The sequence below is a fragment of the Dermacentor albipictus genome, chromosome 9 (genome assembly GCF_038994185.2).
Source record: "Dermacentor albipictus isolate Rhodes 1998 colony chromosome 9, USDA_Dalb.pri_finalv2, whole genome shotgun sequence".
Taxonomy (NCBI): Eukaryota; Metazoa; Arthropoda; class Arachnida; order Ixodida; family Ixodidae; genus Dermacentor; species Dermacentor albipictus.
In genome coordinates this window covers 69,086,653-69,107,293 of record NC_091829.1, presented here as the reverse complement: position 1 = coordinate 69,107,293, position 20,641 = coordinate 69,086,653, and the positions used below count along the sequence as shown (strand labels likewise).

General features: G+C 49.0%; 2 protein-coding genes across 4 annotated transcripts in view; one reads left to right on the top strand and one right to left on the bottom strand.

Annotated features, from left to right (window-relative positions):
• The window catches only part of RanBP3 (ran-binding protein 3), a 155,463-nt gene that overhangs the window by 48,484 nt on the left and 86,338 nt on the right, over window positions 1–20,641 (bottom strand). The gene's annotated exons all lie outside the window — the stretch shown is intronic.
• Window positions 14,161–20,641, top strand: part of LOC135908583 (solute carrier family 4 member 11-like) — a 106,293-nt gene continuing 99,812 nt past the window's right edge. Inside the window, exons 1-2 of the mRNA XM_065440403.1 lie at window positions 14,161–14,493; window positions 14,790–14,830. Coding sequence (XP_065296475.1) covers window positions 14,328–14,493; window positions 14,790–14,830 — 207 coding nt within the window. The 5' untranslated portion in view covers window positions 14,161–14,327. The remainder of the gene's footprint in view (window positions 14,494–14,789; window positions 14,831–20,641) is intronic.

Below are 20,641 nucleotides of genomic sequence, written 5' to 3'. Positions count from 1 at the left end.
TGAAATGTATCGCTAGAGCTCAGACGGGAATAGCGCTAATGACATGGACACGGAAACATATACTAAATATACGAAGAAATAAATCAAAACGTATCAACAAGAAAAATAATATATGACTAGAATAAGCGTCCTGCACGTACCCACGCAAATAACAGATGTCCGTGCCAAACGTGCAACAAAAAACACTGTTGTACGCGCACAGACTCATGCCGTAGTCCTAAAAGCAGCACTCAACCTAAGCAGAGTACGCAAGGATCCACAAATCAAATCAAATTATTTTAGGTTGCCGGACCCAAGAAGAACGCTTGTGGCTGTCAAAGCACATCTCTGCTTAGCGAGTCATGGTCACGTACAAAGCTGTTCCCGCCTGGACATGAATAGCCAGCTAGCCGATGCCGTCACGCTATGAGATTTCGCTACGAGCAAGCCCGTGAGCAAGGCGAAGGCGGGGACACGGTTGCAAGGTATATAAGGAACGAGAATGGGACAATAGTTCCTAGTTATAGCTTGTGGCGCAAAATACATTTTTTTCAAACGGGACAGAAGTAAGGAAAACAGTATGCGCCAATCGTAAAAGCGCTTTACTGTCTTCATTTATTCTGTCCCTTCTCAAGAGATGCATTTTGCGACACAAGATATACCTAGGAAATCTAAGCACCAACTTGCTCAAGAAAAAGTTTTTCTTTTTTTGAATAGGACAATAGGCGAGACGATTCACTGACGCAGGCACCACACGTTCCCTTCGGTGGCACTTGCACAGATTTTTACATGTTTTTTTTCTTCTTTACAGCTCCGTATTCCGCCCTACCTTCCACGACGTAACTGCACCCTTCTATTCCGTTTGTGGCTTGGAGTAGCATTTTCAAATGCGTACTCCTTTCTTATCGGAATTGCCAACAGCCCACTTTGTGACTCCTTCGGGTGCAACGAAACAGTTGCACACCTTCTCTGTGAGCGCCATCGTTCCAACCCGCAAAGAGCAGCCCTCTCACCTACCCTAGACCAACTGGACAAGCGCCCAATAGCGGAAGACAACAGCCTTGGAAATTGGCCTACGCGAACATCAATGCCATCCGATATGAAGGCGCTGCTGCGTTACTTAAAAGGCACGGGTCTTTGTGACAAATTATGACTGTACACTGTGTGACGTAGGATTGGGTGCTGACACTGTGTGTGTGTGTGTGTGTGTGTGTGCGTCTGTGTGCGTGTGTGTGTGTGTGCGTGTGCGTGTGCGTGTGCGTGTGCGTGTGTGTGCGTGTGCGTGTGCGTGTGCGTGTGTGTGTGTGTGCGTGCGTGTGTGAGAGTGTGTGTGTGAGAGTGTGTGTGTGTGAATGTGTGAGAGTGTGTATGTGTGAGTGTGTGTGTGTGCGTGTGCGTGTGTGAGTGTGTGAGTGCGTGTGTGTGTGTGTGTGTGTGCGTGCGTGCGTGTGTGAGAGTGTGTGTGTGAGAGTGTGTGTGTGTGAATGTGTGAGAGTGTGTATGTGTGAGTGTGTGTGTGCGTGCGTGCGTGTGCGTGCGTGCGTGCGTGCGTGCGTGTGCGTGTGTGTGTGTGTCCCACCGGAGATAAACTCTGGTTAAGCTCCCTGTGTTTCCTTTGCCTTTCTCTCTCTCTTGCCCGGATGCGACAACCGGGCGCATCATACCACATTTCTAGCCTGTCGCATTCACGCTAAGGGCGCTCATGCGCTAGGAAGATGAATCGCATTGATGCGACCGGGGAGGGTATACTATAGTTCGAGACGGGGTAAAGTGGTCTCTCGTTGCGCACGGAAACGCAGGCGCATTTGCACTGAGACGGAGAGACGGCTGTCGCTGTGAGCTCTGTTCCACTAACTGGCTGAACGCAAATAGCCAGAATAACGTTCCGTCTTGTTTCGGACGGATGGGTGATCCATCAGGTGTAATTGCTGTCGCATAGTAATCGCCGTGATGCGCTTAAGATTGCGACACACTGCGGTCGCATTCATGCAAACGCAATTAACTTGCCACTGCGCTCATGACCCTTCACTAAAGCGTCACCTTCAGTCACAATGTACACATCTGAGAACGCCATTCTTTTTTGTTGTTGCCATTTCTGTGCAGCAGCGGCAACGAAGAAACCGCGGACATTGACGCGCGGGTCAAATGATTCCTCTTCTTACACCCTGGGACTTCAGAAGTGCAGATTTTTGGGCTAGTTGGTTCGTTGCATCAATTGAAGTCACAGCGCTGGATTCACAGGGACACGTCCTGTCGTCTTTCATGCACCTGTCAATCCAGCGCTATGACTTGAATTGTTGCGTCTTCAGTTTACTGCAGACTGCAGAGTATTGCAACGGCGCACGACCGCTTTACTAAAGGTGCAACCATTGCATGTTGTTCAGGATGTCCGAGGTGTCGTGGCCCGTCGGCAATGGTCAAATAATTCGTCGCAGTGCCTCCCGCCAATTAACAACGTACACGGGCTTAGAGCGACAGACAATTCAATTCCAATCTGTGACGCGATTTATTGAAATTTCACCTTGAATACCCTGCTGCCGGGGTCGTGGAATTGAAGGCAATGAGAAAGCTGACGCTCTTCCCCGCGAAACGCTATCGTGCGCCTCAGAAATTGTGAGCCCCCGAAGAATCCGCAGCAAACTGAGGAAGCAATCCGTAATCACTTTCGGGCGCTCCACAGAACATGTGTGGTTAAAGGACTTACTCGTGAAGAAGCTCTCCTACTGTATAGCGTTAAAGCTAACTAAGCTTGCACTCAGGCTTGGTTATTTAAAATTGGTCGACCCACTCCACCGCTTTGTACCTTGTGCAGAGGGATCGATGACGTAAAAATACCTCGTCCGGTTATATCCGCAGCTTAGCGCGGAAACAAAGGCGCTGCTTCACCTTCTATCTTAAAGACGAGTCTTACACAGGCTAACTTGGGAGACGTAGTGTTCCCTATAAAAGGGCCCGCAGTAATCAGGAACACAGTTCTACGACTCTTAATTGCATTTCTTCGAGACACACCCTTGATGGCAACGTACGAAATGCTCAGGCGGAACAATTGCCAGCCGTAAGCATGTCAGGCCAATCCCGCCTGCTGGTGCTGCACGTCCTAGTGGGAGGAGGAGGAATAAACTTTTATTGCAGAACCAGCACTTTATGATGGCCGGGCCTACGCCTCCCACGAAGGGACGTCGAGGGCTTGCCTCGCCGCCGCCTCGCGGGCGTGCTGGGTCGCCCAGGTTTGGTCGTCGAGGGTGGAGCTCCGCAGAGCCTCATGCAACCTCGACGAGAGAGTCGTGGTGTTAGTCTGTGCGTACTGTGCTGGGCACTCCCATAGCATATGCGAAAGCGTAGCCGGGTGAATTCCACAGCACCGGCAGTTGGGGGTAGTGTAGACGTCCGGAAATATAAGGTGGAGGCGGGCGGGTGAAGGGTACGTGTTTGTTTGTAGTAGACGCAGGGTGGTAGCCTGCGCCCGGCTGAACTTTGGGTGAGGCGGGGGGAAGATTCGGCGACTCAGGTAAAAGGCCTTAACAAGATCGTTATAAGTTGTCAGACTGTCCCTGGTGTCCAACTCATCTCCAGTGACTCCGGCGCGGTTGACTAGGCCTCGCGCAATGGAGTGGGTGACCTCGTTGAGATTGGGGAGGTGTGGGTGGACAGGGCCCGCATGGGCCGGGATCCATGTTAGGGAGATGATGCTGTCTTTAGAATGTGGTGCCTGGCAGAGGATGCGAAGAGCTTGGGGACAAATACGCCCTTTGCTGAAGTTAATAACGGCTGAGCGAGAGTCACACACTATGGTGTGACAGGTGGGATCTAAAGTGGCCAGGGCGATGGCCACTTCTTCAGCCGTCTCTGCAGTGGGGGTAGTGACGCTGCAGGCATGGTGTAGGGCTCCATCACGTGTGGCAACGGCCACAAATCGTGTGCCATGGGAGTATCGGGCTGCATCAACAAATGTGACGCCAGGTACGTTGGCAAGGGCTTTTATGATAGCTCCGACCCGAGCTTGGCGCCGGGCCCTGTTATATTCAGGGTGCATATTCCTAGGGATAGGGTCTATGTAGATCCAGCTACGGATGTCGGTCGGGATCGGTTGTTTGGGGCCCTGTTGCTGATGGTAGGTGAAGCCAAGCGTGGACAGAATAAAGCGCCCCGTTTCAGTATGGGTGAGCCGTTCAAGCTGAGAGCGTTGTTGGGCTTCAATGAGTTCGGAAAGGTTGTTGTGAACTCCCAGTTGGTTGAAGAGTTCAGTGCTGGTGCAATGTGGGAGACCAAGTGCTTGCTTGTAGACCCCTCGTATGAGGGTGTCGAGCTTGTTCTGCTCAGCCCGGTACCAGTTGAGGTATGCAGCAACGTAGGTGATGTGGCATATGACAAAGGATTGGACGAGTCGGAGAAGGCTTTCTTCTTTGAGTCCTCCTCGACGGTTAGATATACGTTTAAGAAGTCGTAGGGTGTTTTGAGATTGGGCACAGATCTTGTTGAGAGCCAAGGCGTTGGAGCCGTTGGTAGAGATGGTGAGACCAAGAACCCGGATACTAGGGACGTTTGGGATAGGACTGCCATCTTGAAGGCGTAGGGTGATGGCGTCACAGGGTCGGTGATCAGATTGGTGTTTGGGAGGGCGACCCCGCTGAATGGGCTTGTATAGCAGAAGCTCCGATTTAGCCGGCGAACAGCGCAGTCCAGTCCCTTGGAGATAGGCTTCAACCGTGTCAATCGCCGTTTGGAGGGCCGATTCCACTTGACCATCACTGCCTCGGTACGACCAAATGGTGATGTCGTCGGCGTAGATGGTATGGTTGATATTGTCGACTTGCTGTAGCTGCTTGGCAAGGCCAATCATGACTAAGTTAAAGAGCATGGGAGAGATAACGGAACCTTGCGGGGTGCCTTTGCTGCCAAGGGGAAGCTGGTCTGATCGTAAATCCCCGGCCGAGAGGGTAGCCGTGCGATTGGAGAGAAAGTCACGGATGTAATTGTAGGCTCGCTCTCCCAGCTGGAGCTTGGAGACCTGATCAAGGATAGCTGCATGGGAAATGTTATCAAAGGCTTGAGTGAGGTCGAGTCCGAGAATGGCTTTCATGTTACGAGAACGATCGTTGAGCACTTGATGTTTGAGCTGCAACATAGCGTCTTGAGTAGAAAGGTGAGGGCGAAATCCAATGATGGTGTGGGGATAGAGAGAGTTGTCCTCGAGGTGACTGTTGATGCGTGCTAAGAAGGCGTGTTCCATCACCTTGCCTACGCATGAAGTGAGGGAGATGGGCCTTAAGTTATTGAGGCTAGATGGTTTGCCAGGCTTTGGGATTAAGATAACGTTGGCAGTCTTCCAGGCGGCTGGAAGGGCACCACTGCGCCAGCAATCGTTGATGTAGTCAGTCAGATGGGACACGGACTCGTCATCGAGATTGCGAAGGCTTTTGTTAGTGACCCCGTCTGGCCCTGGAGCAGAACGACCGTTAAGCTTGCGTAGAGCGGCGTGTATTTCAGATACGCTGAAATCGGCGTCTAGTGTTGGGTTGGGTCTACCGATGTAATTGCTGTGTGGACTGACTTGTCCCCTGGAGATATATCTGGTGCAGAGGTAGTCAAGCACCTGTTGTGGACCTTGCTTAAGGGTCTCCGTATAAAGGAGCTTCTGCAGCCGATCCTGTTGGGTGGTGCGGGTGGTGGTATTATCAAGCAGATGTTTGAGGAGTTGCCACGAGGAAGGGCGATGAAGTTGTCCATCCACCGTGTTACACAGCTCAGTCCATTGTTGCCGGCTGAGGATTTGACAATGCTCCTCGATGGCTGTGTTCAGCTTCGAGATCTTGCTTCTGAGGCGACGGTTTAGGCGCTGCCCCTTCCATCGAGCTAGGATGGAGGCTTTAGCCTCCAGAAGATGGGCGAGGCGGCTATCCATGCGTTCAACTGAGGCATCTGTAGTTACCACCCGAGTGGCCGTTTGAACATCAGTGCGTAGAGCTTGCATCCAGGTGTTAATGTCGGTAATGCCTTCTGCTGAGGTAGAACCTATGCGTATTTTTCGAAAAACATCCCAGTCGGTAATGGTGAATTCTTTAGTGGGGGCAGGGGCGGCAGCGAGTTGGGGTAAAGAGAGAGCAAGGATATAATGGTCGCTGCCCAGGTCTTGCTGGGTATTGGTCCAGTGTGCATTGGTGATATGTTTGATGAAGGTGAGGTCGGGGGTAGAGTCCCGGGTAGTGGAAGTACCGAGGCGTGTAGGAAAGGAGGGATCCGTGATGAGCGTAAGGCCTAAGTCGTGGTAATCTTGCCAGAGGTTGCGAGCTGCAGCTTCCGTGCGAACGTAGCCCCAGCCTGTATGGGCGAGGTTGAAATCACCGCCGATGAGTAGGGGGTGCGCTCCAGCTACGTGAAGAGCCTTCTTAAAGAGGGTGAGGAAGCGACACCTTGCTTTATCCTTGGGGCTATTGTATATGTTCAGAAGGAAGATGCATTCTTTCCGTTTACGATTGGGAATTAATTCGAGGAATAGATGTTCGATGTGAGGACTATTGAGATCATGTTCAATAACAGGAATACGACGCCGTACTAGGGTGGAGACCCGGCGAAGAGGGTGGGTGGTATGGAAGGTTTGATAACCGGGGAGCGTGGTCGGGGCGTTGTTGGTTTCTTGAAGTAGGATAGCATCCGGGCGGCGGGTATGTTGGCGTAGGTATTGATTGAGCACTGGTTGTTTTTGATGAAAGCCTCGGCAGTTCCACTGCCAAATGAGGGCGTCTTGATTAGTGTGAGCCATGGTGGGAGATGGTGGATGTCGCCATCGGCGTACCGGAAGGGTCGCAGACGGGGGCGGCATGGCTAGGAGGCGTGAGAATATGAGTTTCCAGGTTGGTCACGCGTTGGACAATACCAATGAAGGCTTGCTGGATGGAGTCCAGAGCATGTTGGAAAGTGCTAATAGTTGTTTGAAGTGAGATGAGCATGTCTTTAACTTCAGAGCGGACCTGTCCCGTGGCTCCATCTTGCAGGGCTCTCTTCTTGGGGGCGGGAGTCGAGGGGGCCTCCTGACTAGCGGCAGGGACGTTCTGTGCGATAGGTGTAGGGGCTGGTGTTTGGGACTGTTTGAGGTCTCTAACCTCCTGCGAGAGTTTAGTTAGGAGATCGCGTAGGATGGCGTTCTCGCGCTTAAGCTGAGCTATTTCTGGGTTTTCTGGTGAAAGAGGAGGGTAGGTGACTTGTGTGTTGTCGATCTTACGACCCTCTCGCGAGGTGCCCATGAGAGCGTCTGCGAAGCTCACCTTGCTGTTGTTGGTAGATGTGATGCGTGAAGCCGATGCAGACCGGGATCTTGAGCGTTGTTGCCTGGATCGAGATGGAGTTCTGGAGCGGGAACGGCTCCCCCTTGACGGTGTGCGGGAGCGTGGCCTGGTTCTGGTGCTGAGGGTGGAGGGGCCGGCTTGTTTATATGTGGCTTGGCTGGTTGTTCGTCGTTCTCCGATACGCTTGCGGATGACGTACGGGGTTTTATATCGAGCGGCACAGCTTTTGTCCGCGGTGAGATGGGGACCACCACAGAGCGAGCACTTAGGGTTACAGTTATGGTCGGCGGGGGGGTTGCGGACACCGCAGCCCCGGCATATCTTGTTATTTGGGTAGGGACAAACGTCCATACGGTGTCCGAGGCGGCCACACTGGTAACAAATGTCAATTTGCTTCCGATATAGCGAACATGGGAGTAACGTGGAACCGTAGCAGACCTGATAAGGCACATCCAGTCCGTCAAAAGCGACGATCACTGTTGTAGTTGAAGCGATGCGCTTGGCTGCCAAGGCTGTCGGGTTTCGGGCAGTGACAATTTTGTTGTGGATCTGCTGGGGAGTCTCCGTGAGTGGGATCCCACGGATGACCCCCTTCGTCGTGTGCTCAGCTGCGGTTTCGTATGCATTGACCTCGTGGTTGACGCCGTTCACATGGATAGAGCGGATGCGAGCGTACCGGTCTGCATGGTCCGGGCGAGGTGTACTGACGACAACGATGTTTTGTTGCGTATTCGGGCAGACAGTGTCTTCTGAGCTTTCTTCGTCCGTGAGGTTCGCTGCTCGGAGAATTGCGGTGGTTACCACGGGACTGCCGATCTTGGCTATATGAAGGGCGCCCTTGGGGTGGATGACAATCTTGATGTCCTCCGTCGGAAGCGGCGGCATGCGGCCCGCCTTCAAAACTTGAGCTTTAACGGGCTGCCTCGCCCGAGAGCGGGGCCGGCTACTTGGGGCTTGAGATGATCCATTGGCCTGGGTCAAGTTGTCGGTGCCGCGTTTTGAGCGGCGGGATCGTGCAGTGACCCAGCCAGACTGGGCGGTCACTTCATCTGGCGAAATATCCTGGCCGGCGACCTGGATCTCCATAGCGAAGACAGAGGTGCGGGATCACTCTGGTAGGAGATGTAAACGCCGCGCGCCGAGGCGCGACACGCCGCCGAGACCCAATCGGTGCAGTCGGAGGCTGAACGACCGGCCAGCTAGGCTTAGCGCGGCGGCGACGTGGCGGGTGGAGAAAAGGTGCGGTTCCCAGGAAAATGGAATGTCCCACCTGAAAGCGAGGTGTCCACAGAGTCCGGAGAACTTCAAGAATTGTTTGGTGAAAACTTTAGGTCGCTAAGCACAGAGAAATCCGCGATAACATTTGAGAAAGCCGGAGCCGACATGAAAACATCCGCACTCCTCGGCCTCTTCTTCTTCGTTTTCCTTCTTCTTCTTCGTCCTAGTGATTCAGCGTTTTTTTTCCCCAAGAACTGCGAGAGTGCAGTCTGTTTAATAAGTCGATATTTATTTCTTCCGTAATTACAAGGACACGAAAGAACGTGAACTATGCATTCTCCTTCTACCTAAACTTTATTTCCACGGAGAGTCCGACCATGCCTCTGTATCAAATATTCTACCCTAAGTATTCTACCTAAGTAAATGGGCATGCAGTGTTCTAGTCTATTTAACGTATGGTTTGTGCGTTAGAAAGGTGTTGACCATTTTCTGAGGTTTTCTGAGATTACATGACATTAGAAAAAGTTTATTATTAAATTTCAAACTGTGCCTGCATTTCATAATAAGATTAAGCTGTAGAATGTGCTGCAGAGGAAGGACGTTCAGCGTGGAAAACATAACGTGTGCGCCTCATAGGAAGCAATTGAAATGTGGCGAATCGACTTCTTTTTCAATGAAAGGAGTATGTTAATGTTGATTTGTGATGTATTTCGCCATACAAGGTTACCATAACTTATATGAGCGGCAAACATAAAATTACAAATTAGCAATTTATCCTCGGGTGGAAGTACCTGCCGAAATTTGTATAGTATACCACAGGCTTTTGTCGAATACTTCGCAACACGATACGACATGTGCGTTCCAGTTCATGTGCTCATTAAAAACCACACCCAATGTCTTTACCTCCTGCACACGTTCTACATTTTCTGATCATACAGGGTATAGACTGAGGTTACGACTTATTAAGTTTTGCGCATGTATAAACAGAACAGCTTTAGTGTTGGAGGTATTAATTTCTAGGCAGTTTATGTTTGTGCATTCTAACAATGGTTGTAATGTAATACTCGCTAAGTAAGCTAGTTCCCGAACGTTAGTAAACTCGAAAAAGAGGGCAGTGTCACCCGCGCACATGACACACTCGGCACGTTTATTCAGCCTCCTTAGGTCATCTAGGTAAATAATAAATAGCAGTGGCCCAGTATCCATTCCCACGGAATTCCAGATGTTATTTCTAACAACGAGGAATGATTTTCATTAATTACAACACGCTACTCTCCATGTTTTAGGTACGATTTTCAAATACCAAATGAAACACCCCGCAATCAGTAATGCTCAAGTTTAAAGGCTATTTTTTTATTATTTTTTCCAACGAATGCCTTCAAAAAATTAATATATATGCCCAGGATCAGAATTTTACTTTTGAAATCGTTAAGAATAAGTTATTTCTTAGTGAAGAACGCTAGTTTGGTTGACATACCGCTCCGAAAACCAAATTGCTGTGGCGATAGGAGTGTTTTTCTCAAAAATATGAATCTCGTTTGAGTATAATTTTTTCTAAACCTTTGAAGAGGACACGTTTGAGAAGCTACTCCTGTCCCCGAATTCAAATATTACAGTTACTCTGTCGCGTTGCATATATTCAAGGAAAGTACCCGTGAATAGACAAATGTTAAAGATTAACGAAAGTACTGGTGAAAAAATGGCGAGAATATAGTTATTGAGCCTAACTTCTTTTTCATCAATATCAAAAGACCTGCTATTTCTTAGGCATGTGAAAGTTGAGTATATTTTTCGGGAGTTGTTGTTGGTTCTAGGAATGCCGTTTTCGAGTTTGGAGAATCTACGGATGGTTTTGCTGCGTCACGCTCTACGTTAGATTTTGGTGAGGCTAGAGTTGTAAAATATGTGTTAAACTTATGAGCTAATTCTTTGTCCTTTATGAGTGTGTTATCAATTTTTATATCAAGCTCATTTTTTTTCGATGAGAACCGTTCTTCAAGAGCACTAATTTCTCGCCAGACTGATTCGCTATTACCCAGTCTTTCATTAAGAAGGTTTTCAGGGTAGGTATTTCTGGTTCTGCGCAAAAATTTTTTCACGTGATTTTTAAATTTTTTTAAAATCGGAAACATCGTTCCGTATCTTTGTTTTTACAATTTTGGCAAATAAAAAAAAACTTTTTCTTAATCAATCCACAACACTCATTTGTCATCCAAGGTTTTCGTAATTTTCTTTACCTTTTGACTTGATTGAGGTATATCGTAATTCGTGACTGAAAGGACAGTAAGCATTTCTTTTACGCAGCACTTTCAACAAAGTCAGCAATCTTCTTAAATATATGTAAGAATATAATTTATAAACTACATATAGAATATATTTGAGTCAAAGGAGGAATATGGTTTGATTGGTCCAACCGGTGTCGGGCTGCTCCTAGACTAACGAAACCTCTTATTTCGTGTTGCTTTATGAGGGCCAGGCTACAGCAGGTCATTTCGATTTAATGGCACAATCTTGTGCCAGAATCTCATCGCTCACCGGCGGAATAAGGCGCGAATTATTGTACATATGTTCGAAATGTAACAATAAAAAATACATCATGAGAATTCCCGTTTTCCAGTGTGTTAAAGACAACATTGTAACTGAAGTAATATCTTACATATACAAACGCCTAATGAGAATCAAGGCTTCAAAAGCGGGACTGAGATAGAAAGAGAGCAGCTGCCTTTCGAGACTTCCCGAATAAGGAAACTGTTGTTGCCTACTGTTGGCTTCACCTCAATACTTTTGCCTATTTGTTGTCTATGCCACAAGCTAGGTGTGTATGTGGTGAAGCACGCTTTACAGTAACACATAAGCGAGTTTTGCTGTTCTTGTCTTTCTTCTCTCGAGTATCATACGACGAAAAGTATAAATGCCAGGAAGAGTGAACTTATACATTTTTATTTGTCTACTGGAATTCAATGCACGTGTTTATGAGTGGGAAAATATGTATATATTTGTTTATTTTTTCAGCATTCTGAGCTGCAGAGTGAGGGGTACATGCCCTAAACAGTGGCGGGCCTAACACGCTCTCGGTAAGTCGTAACATTCCTTGGCGTTTCAGCAGCCTGTTACTATCGCGCATCTCGGACAGAGTTACGGAAATTGAGCCACACTGAAACGTTAGCGTCCCACTGAGTTCTTGAAGGAACCTCGTCACGTGAGTTCCGAGCGTCGCAACCGGACGTGCAACCTATCCGCAACGTCGCGAGCACGTGCTGCGTCTGCGCTCGATTCGACCTGGCGCGTTTCACGCCACACTCGGAGCACGCACACGCGCGCCCGTCGTGGCAGGCGCAAACGGCCGCGTCGCCGGCGCGGTGGCCATGAAAACAGATAGTGCGGAACCATGCACCGCGCGGAGCCAGGTCGCGCCGCTGCCGTTAGAGTTCGCTGGCAGTCAAAGTGGTGGCGCTGCGGTCGGAAGCGCTGCCTGAGCCATTGTGATCCGTAACCTGACTCCAGGGGACGGCAGGGGAAGGCTGCAGGTAGCGTGATGCCTTGCCTACTGCAGTAAAAGTTCTTAATTACGCCTTCTATAAGGAGTCAAGGAGGCACAACTACGTTTATTTTGCTGTTGAACGTTGTGACTGGTGGAAAAGATTTTCAACAGCGTACGCTTTTTCTTATTCCTACTGTTCTGTGTTCGCTACACCTGGAGTAATTTATTAGTGATTTACTTATTCCGTAGCCAAATCACGGTCACTATAGAGTACACATCGTTCGTAGAGTACGTTGAGTTCGGCTACTGTTATTTCATATTGATTCCGCGCTTAATAAAGCCAACATTCTTTTGGTGAACCCTCTCGGGTTTTCTTGACTACGGCTGCTAGGTGTTGCTGCTCTCCTGCCGAATATCTCATACTTAAAAAGAAAGTAAATTACATGTCCGACGGTGTCGTTGATCTGCAGTTTTTCATCGAGTTGCCGTTGCCCAGCACGGCAACCCGATGCCTTAACTGTTAGGCCACAGTCAAATGTATGCTTGTGTGGCGCCAAAGCCAACTTGCGGTTTGAGATGATCGCATTGTGTAGCATGGGTGCGCGAAAGACCATGCGAGCGCGTCAGGTTCTTTTACGCCAAAGAAGCAGAAATCAAATGGGAAAAGTCACAGCATTTGATTAGGCGCTACTCAAAAGTTTCGCTTAACATATATGCCGAAATCTGCGTTGGATCTGCATAAAGTTCTTTTTCATCTTACGACACGTGCGCATGTGCGCTGTTTCCAGCATGTGAAGTACGATGCGCACATTAAACGACTTTCTGAAATAAATCTGTAGATCGCTGAGCACTCGTGTGGCTAAACTTTTTCTTCGAGTCTCTACCACGCTGTTTGCTTTACCCTGAACTGTACTAACTTGGCAAGTGTTCTGACATCTTTCGCCGGTAGTCCGGATGCTCACCTTAGGATGAGCACATCTTCACTATATTTCTTTCTTTTTTTTCTTTTCGTCTCTAAAATCCCGTCTTCCTGCTTAGGGTAGCAAACCGGACGTGCGTCTGCTTGGCCTCCCCGCATTTTTCTGACATTTTTCTTATGTTTTGTGCTTTCGTTATCGTGAAGACATGTTGACCATGACCGTCATCATCACAGAACTTCTTAAATGGCACCATACGGTGAGAATATCCTATGACGCCCCAATTTCAGCTGAAACGTTCCTCTAACAGCTGTTGTTGTAACTGTTAGACTAAAATACGCGAAACGTTTATCAAAGGAAGGCCTTTACTAATTTGCCTCTGTACAAAAAGAAAGATGACAGGAGATGGAAAGAGGGGATGTCCCATGATGCAGATTCACAATCATGAAGATTCACAAGCCTGCAGGAGTGTCAACGACGCCGGCCCACTCTGACAGTGTAGAAACCTCTTAGAACGTCCCTCAATGAAGAGTGCTACACATGTAGACTGCGACCGCAGACGCTAGAAGAGGTCCTCCAAAAGCTGCCAGATGTTTATTAGCCGCAAACGATTATCTGCCGGCTGGCCCTCTCAGGAAAGTCACTACATGCAATGCGAGCTTTCTAAGTGGCCACTGAAGCGCTTCAAATAAGTCGCTCCAGTACTGAAAGCACCTGCATGGCGCACTTTGGCGCTACTGTTAGGAAATTTGAAACAATCACGTGCATGTAAATAATGCTCAGAATCTGCCTTGTTTTCCGTCCCTTTCCGGCCGAAACAACCTCGGTGTTTGTCAACTTCGTCTGCTCTCTTGTGGATATGAACGGTGTAGAGAGGGATGGTGCGCGTTAGTCTGGATGGCAGCGCAGGGCATTCCACGTCCAAAGGGAGCCGGTTTCGAACAATGAGCGTCGCGTCATCTGGCAGACTGGACGGGTCGTTAAGTCAAGTACGCATGCCTTCTTGGCGTTATGGACAAAGGTACACGTGGTAGGTGAAAAAAAAATGTCTGGAAGGGACGGTCCATCTCGCTTTCAAAACGAGTTTCGCGCATCTAGCGTCTGCGAACTGAGGTGCATCATTACAAGCGCTCGCAGACACTTTACAGGTGCCCGCGTCTCCTGACCAGTCGTCACGCTATCGAAGCGAGCGCCGCCTACTTCGGTACCTTCCCTTTCCCGGTTCCCCTCCCCACCCTTCTGGCTCTCCGAGGACGTTCTTCGGAGGTCCTGGTGGCGTCACTGGTCCTGCATCGACTCGGGGCCGCTTCGAGGAGGCGAAACAAGCAAGAGCGTAGCCAGCGAGGCGCCGAACGCTGGCGCTGCGGGCGCGTCCGACGGGGCGCTCGGGGTCGCATCGATTGAGGGCCGCCTCCGCCGTCGCTCGGAAGGGGGTTGCGCCCGGGGAGGATGCCGGTCGCTGGCGGAGGCCGGGAAGCCACCATGAGCGTCCGCCGTGTCCGGGGCTCCTTCAGGGGCTCTCTGCGACAGTACGTAAGCGGCGAGACGTCCAAGCGAAACCCGGTGAGGCACTTCCAGTGGGTTTACCAAAACGACGAGTGGCACATTGCCTACGGTAAGCGAGCGCACACCTTTCTACGTGTGCCAGTACCTTTTCGTCTTTTGCCTCGGCTCGAGAGAGCCCAGCGCCGCGGCTGCGCGCGTGTGTGTGCAGCCTGTAGCAGACCCACCCCCCCCTCCCCCACCCCGCACTTTGCTCGCTCTGTCGCCCCTCTCTTCTCCCCTTCTGCGAAAGATGAAAAAAAAATGGAAAGGATGGAGAATCCGACCTCACCGCTGTTTCTTGTTCCCCGGTCCCGTTTCTTTCTCTTTCACGAATCTTCGTGTGCCCTCCTCCGGGACCACTTGCAGACGACGGAGATGAGGTGTCCCTCATGTTCGCCAAGTTTGAGGTAAGTGTCGTCTGTCCCGCGTGCCTTCCATTTCTCGTTCACGCTTCTTTCTCTCTCTCCCTCTTCATTTTTTTTTTCTCGTCTGCTCGCTTCCCTCCTCCCTCGGTCCCAGCTGCATCTCGCTCCTCTCTCGTGCGCGCTAACGAAAACTGGACGAGTAAATTTCGGTTGATTTTGACGGTTTTCTTCCGAGCGAGGACAGGACACGATATTCCGTGTCTGCATATCCCCCTTTCGAACGGCCACTTCTGCCGAGCTACACCGATTCCCCACGGTCCCTTAAAACCGCTCTGCATCGCGATCATCCCTCTACAGCGAAGGAGGAGAAAAAAATGAGAGAGAAGGCCGTACAAGGGACCTCCGAGGTCGCACAAGGTTTCGGTAGGGAAAAAGGGGATGCTGGTGGGAAAGGAGGATGTTTCGTTCGGGATGATTCGCGCAGCGTAGTGTGCTTGGTTCGGAACGGGCTTATAGATCACAGCGCGTTGACGTCGTGCCCGCTTATATACGCGGCTTGACTAAAACCTTGTGGGGAAGGTGCTCGGGGGTTGGGGGGGAGGGGGTGGCGGAACGATATACGCGACGCAGCCCGATACGCGAGGCCGACATCGCCTCGTGCTTGGTGCCGAGAGTCCCTCTCTCCTCGCGGCGAGGACAGTTAGCGGTCGTTCTGTCGGGCGAGCGGGCCCGACGGTGGGAACGACGACGCTCGTTTCGGCCTCAGCTGGCGGCGGCGGGATGGGGACGGGGGAGGCCGGTGTGTGTGTGGCGCCGAGAGCTCCGCACCACGGGGACCTCACTCTGTCGTCCTCTTCACCGTCGTCTTCTTCGTCGCCGTCGTCAGCACCGGGATCGTCGACAACACCGGCGCGAAGTAGAGGCCTCGGAGCTCGCGCCGTTCGAATAGACAAGAAGAAAGATAATACGAGGCCAGTTTCACCATCCGCTGCCGTTTTGCTTCAGTCGCGGAGCGGGCCGATCGTTTTGCACTATCGACTCCGTGGAGAATACGAGCGCGCGTTCTCTAGTCGGGGGGGCTGGCTTAACGTTTTACGGCGATCGAGCGGCGAAGGGTTGTTAGGAAAAAAAAAAGGTGCTCGGCCTTGCGGAACGCAATAATAAGCGGCGAAGCGAGGGATACAGAAACGCCGACGAGGAAGGCGGGCTAGGACGGTATAGCTTCACGGGAGAAAATAAGGGAACCGAGCGGACGTCTGGGGAAGGGGGGAGGAGGGAGGAGGAACGGGGAGGAGAACTGTTTGTTGTCTCGGCACGAGACATTTCCGGCGCTCATGGCTCTATGACGAGCCTGTCGTACGCGTTCTGCTCGCAGGAGCGGCGACGCGACTTCTCTAGCTCGCCGTGTGATCGTGTCTGAGACAGGAGACCGTTATATATACACACACACACATATATATATATATATATACGGGTGCACAGCAGCGGCGCGCATCGTTCGGTTGTAATAACAACGCTGAATCATATATACGCGCAGCGCTCACGTAAATCCTTCGACAGGTGGAACGAGTTCGGCCGGAAAAAAAAAGAATGAAAGAGAACGACCCGCTTCTCTCTCTTTTTTTTCTTTATTTCTTTCGCGGGGGAAATAAGAGATTGCGCGTGAGTGTCTTGCGCCATAACGACGGGATTTCGCGTTTTCAACGGGTGCGTCGCGCTGCCCTCTTAGAAATCGCTCTGCAGGCGTATACTGCGATGTCTTGCCTCCGTCTGTCTACGGGATGAGAAATCTCGACGGGAGGAAGGTTTCTAGAATGATGGCGCGTATTTTTGATCGTGCTGTCGAGGCGGTCCGCTTCGTTTACAGTTTAGCAGTGGTGGATGGTGTGTCGGTGCGCGGCTCGTAGCTTCGCTGTTGCTCACGTAAGCGTAGCGCGTTTCTGCTGCTGCTGAAAAAAAAAGGACGCTCATCGCGTCCTCCAGCTCCAACCCACTCCTCGCATCCTCATGCGACTCCCCCCATCTCCCCCGCCTCTCTTACCCAAAACCCGCCAAATAAACCAGGCTCGCCGCACTTTCGCTTCGCTGACGCATGTGACCTACTTTCTCCGTTGATTGTTTTCGGGCAACGGCTTGAGAGGCGAACTTTCTTTTTTTTTGTTCGAATGCTCGACAGAGAAGGTATACGCGCGATGGGTCGTCCTTCTTCCTGAATCGATTTGCGCACGAATGAAATGACTCGCGGCTACAGCGCGCAATGCACCCCGCCTCCACGCCCCCCCCCCCCCCACCACCCCCTCCTCGTTGCCAATGTTTCTAGTTGTTTCCTTCAACCTCTCTCTCTCTCTGTCTCTCTCCTTTCTTTGTGTTCATCTGCATCTTTTCGTTTCGTCTGCATCTTTTCGTTTTCGTCTGCATCGTTTCTGCCCGGTTGCAGATGTCGCAAGAACGTGCGAATGAGAGTTGGCCGACGATAAGCCGTGACACGACTGTGCTACGCGCTGCACGCCGCAGTTGCATTGCGCAACGAATGGCGCGTGTTTACGCGCGGTGACAAAAGAGCGTGCTCGCACGTCGCGAATCAACACCGTCGTTGAGGTCAGCTTTGCGCCGGGGAATGTCTCCGTCTTCTGCTTAGGCCTAGCCAGGCTTGCTTTTCTCCCTGCGTCCTATCGTCTGCTTCATTTATTTTTTTTTGAATTATTTTCTTTGTCGTGCCCATTGGATGTGCGAAAGTGACTTTGGATTTTAGGATACAATGCAAATAACTAAGAAAAGCTGATGATATATATATATATATATATATATATATATATATATATATATATATATATATATATATATATATATATATATATATATATATATATATATCCCTGCTATTGCCGATTCTCCAAAAGTTCCGCTCGGCTTCTGTAGAATCGAAGAACGGAATTATCTACAGAGTTGGCGCGTCTGTGTCCTAAATACGCATGAGTGTAACGTCACGAAGGTGAACGCACTGTTTCCGAGATAAAAGATGAGTCTGCTGACTTTCTTCTTTCTCGAGAAAAAAAAAAGCAGGACAATTTGCTCGTGAATAACGTAGAGTACGTTGCAAGAACCACGCTCATACTGAGCGGATATGAAAAGGGATTTATCGTTTGGCTCGACCTCGCGTCCAAACCTTAGGGGACTGTTGTGAAAGCAGGCTCGTCGGCAAATGAACCACAAATTCAGGCAGTTTGCTTCGTTTGTCCGGCAACACCAACACTACAAGTGTCTCATTTCCGGAGAGGCAACCTACAGCCGCGCATATTTCACCCTCCTCCTTATTCGTCATTTGTTTCGCAACAAAGTACGGGTGTACTTTGTACGGAATTTGAATCTTTAACACTTAAACGTCCGACAAGCATGCATTAAACCCCCCCCCCTCCCCCCTCTCAAGGACTGCATTCGTCCACACATTCGCCTATAAACGACGTCTGTTCTTTTTCCAGAACTCATTCCTTGACAGTGTTGTGCGATCCGCCACACGTTTCATCTCCGGGCTGTTTTCATACAAAGGAATGTGTTGTGTTGCTTATATTCCATCCCATAAGTCTTTCGCGGTCAGAGCTTGAAGGTAAATTTGTTTCCTCAGACGAGACGACCACGTTCTTCACGTACAAAAAGGAACAAATGACATAGAACCCTCGATGAGCACGAATTAATTTTTTATCACCTTTAAGAGAGTTACGTATAGACGTTTATTGAAGTCTGGTAAAGGTTCATAAGAGGAAGCTTCAGATCGAGGCAAAGTCCGATTTACCTATTCACTTAAATGTGGAAAGCAAAGAAACCTATTTTTCATTATACAACCCCGAGACAAACTTGAGTGAAAGTCGTTTCATTTTGGAGATAAATGTAAATTCTAATGACAAGTAGGTAGCATTTTTCTTTATATCCTGCAATTCTTTTGTAAAAATTATCAGAAATCGTTGAGTAAAGTAAATCGTAAGTACCAATTACCATTAGAGTGTTGTATACCAATTAGAGTGTTGTGTAATGCATAAATTTTGTCCTCTTAGAATGCATTATTAGGCGCTGTTTACACTGCTGTGATATGATTTTCATTGCTGCGTTAGAAAGTTGTAAACAGGAGAGTATCGTCTTTTTAATTTCGCGATTTCTCAGCAGGTCTCAAACTGTGGATGGTGGTGAACTCTATACTGAATACTGTTTAGAAATTTCGCAGCTGTAGCTACCTTAAAAGAAATCTAATAAATCATGTTTCCGTTTGGATTACGCGTGCAAAAGCACCGCAAGCATTCAAGACCCGCTTTAAAGTATTTTATAACGGAAGCTTCTCCTGTGTTTGAATGAATTCGGCGGCCAGTAGTATTGCATCGAGCTACAATGTATTTAGATAGGAGCTCCAGGGCTAAGGCTTCCTCTTAGGAACGCTGTAATAAATGGGACCTCCGGACAAATCTCTAAGTGCGGTTCGTTTCTTTGCGTTAATGCGCAAAGAAATGATCATATATGAAAACTGTGATAAATTTAAATTATGCTTCCTAGGGGCCACTATAATTTCAATTTTCGCTTCTCCCAAATGCAACAATGAAACTTTATTTATATCGCTCCATCGGTTGTCTAAGAAAAGCATTAATGAGTTTTACTGGAATATCAAAATCGAAGTTGGTCTCGTGCTAAAAAAGAAAGTTTCATTTTGATAACTGCCGCTTTTCAGGGAGTCGCTCGCTCACAAACGTTCGCATTCCCGTTACGGGAAAATATTTTTTATTTTGCTTCAGCAACAAGCTTTCTTACGATGGGGAACGGCTACTCAAGTGCCCGAATAAATCTAGAGAAGTGCTGTCTTGTGAACTTGCACCAACGCTTCCCCAAAAATATTTCCTTGTGGAGCCCTCGACTTACGCACGTTTTCAGTAATTTTTTCGAAAATTTGACACACAATTACGTGCCATTACCGCGCGAATAACATTAAATAAAGAGACACCAGACTTGTGCGACATATTAGAGGGACATCCCAATTCTCAGCGAACCTGTCTTTTTTTTTTTTCGAGTGGTTGCACTGCGAACTTAAGTCGCCTGTATTTGAACCACACACTTTTAAAAAGCTGTCATCATATGACTCACCCGCTTGAAACTTTTCCTTCCCAACCCTTTCGAGCATTTGCTAAAAAAATATTCACAAAAGCCGTAATCGAGCCACATACACTATGTTTCACGTGCTAGTTTTCCATGAGGTTCTCCTCGTTTGCGCTAAATTTTGTCTCAGTGTCATTCGGAGTTCTCCTAAGGCAGCAGACTAAATTCTGCGCCATTCATAAAATACACCTATAGCGCCCTGAAGCGCTTGAATGAGTAATTTACTGCAAATACCGCAACACACCCAAACATTTTAAACTTCGCCTACATGCCACCCATAGCCTGTCACTTATTTTAACCACATAAGCAAGGAGCCTGGTTTTGTTCGCCGAAGACGCCGACAAAACTCAATGCAAACCTTGCGTAACGCATAAAACATCGATGAAACGAAGGATGTTTGAGTAATTACGAAATTCGAATATTTATGTAAGGGTTATAATTAAACTAGAATAAATGAAGTCTCACCACACATTACGATTAACCCCCCCTCCCCCCATTTGAGCGAAATGTGCAATCCCTGTCATATAAAATTCTTTTAGGACTCAGGAAAACATTGCCGCCAACGGCGGTATGTTAATCTAACATTTGAATAAGTAATTTAGCACAGATGCTGCAACTTATCTACACATAGCATGCATTTATCATACGTGCTCCTACTTCAACAAAATCTAGCAATGTCCTTCCCGTAGTTCACCTAGGAGACCGTGAAAACCAACTACA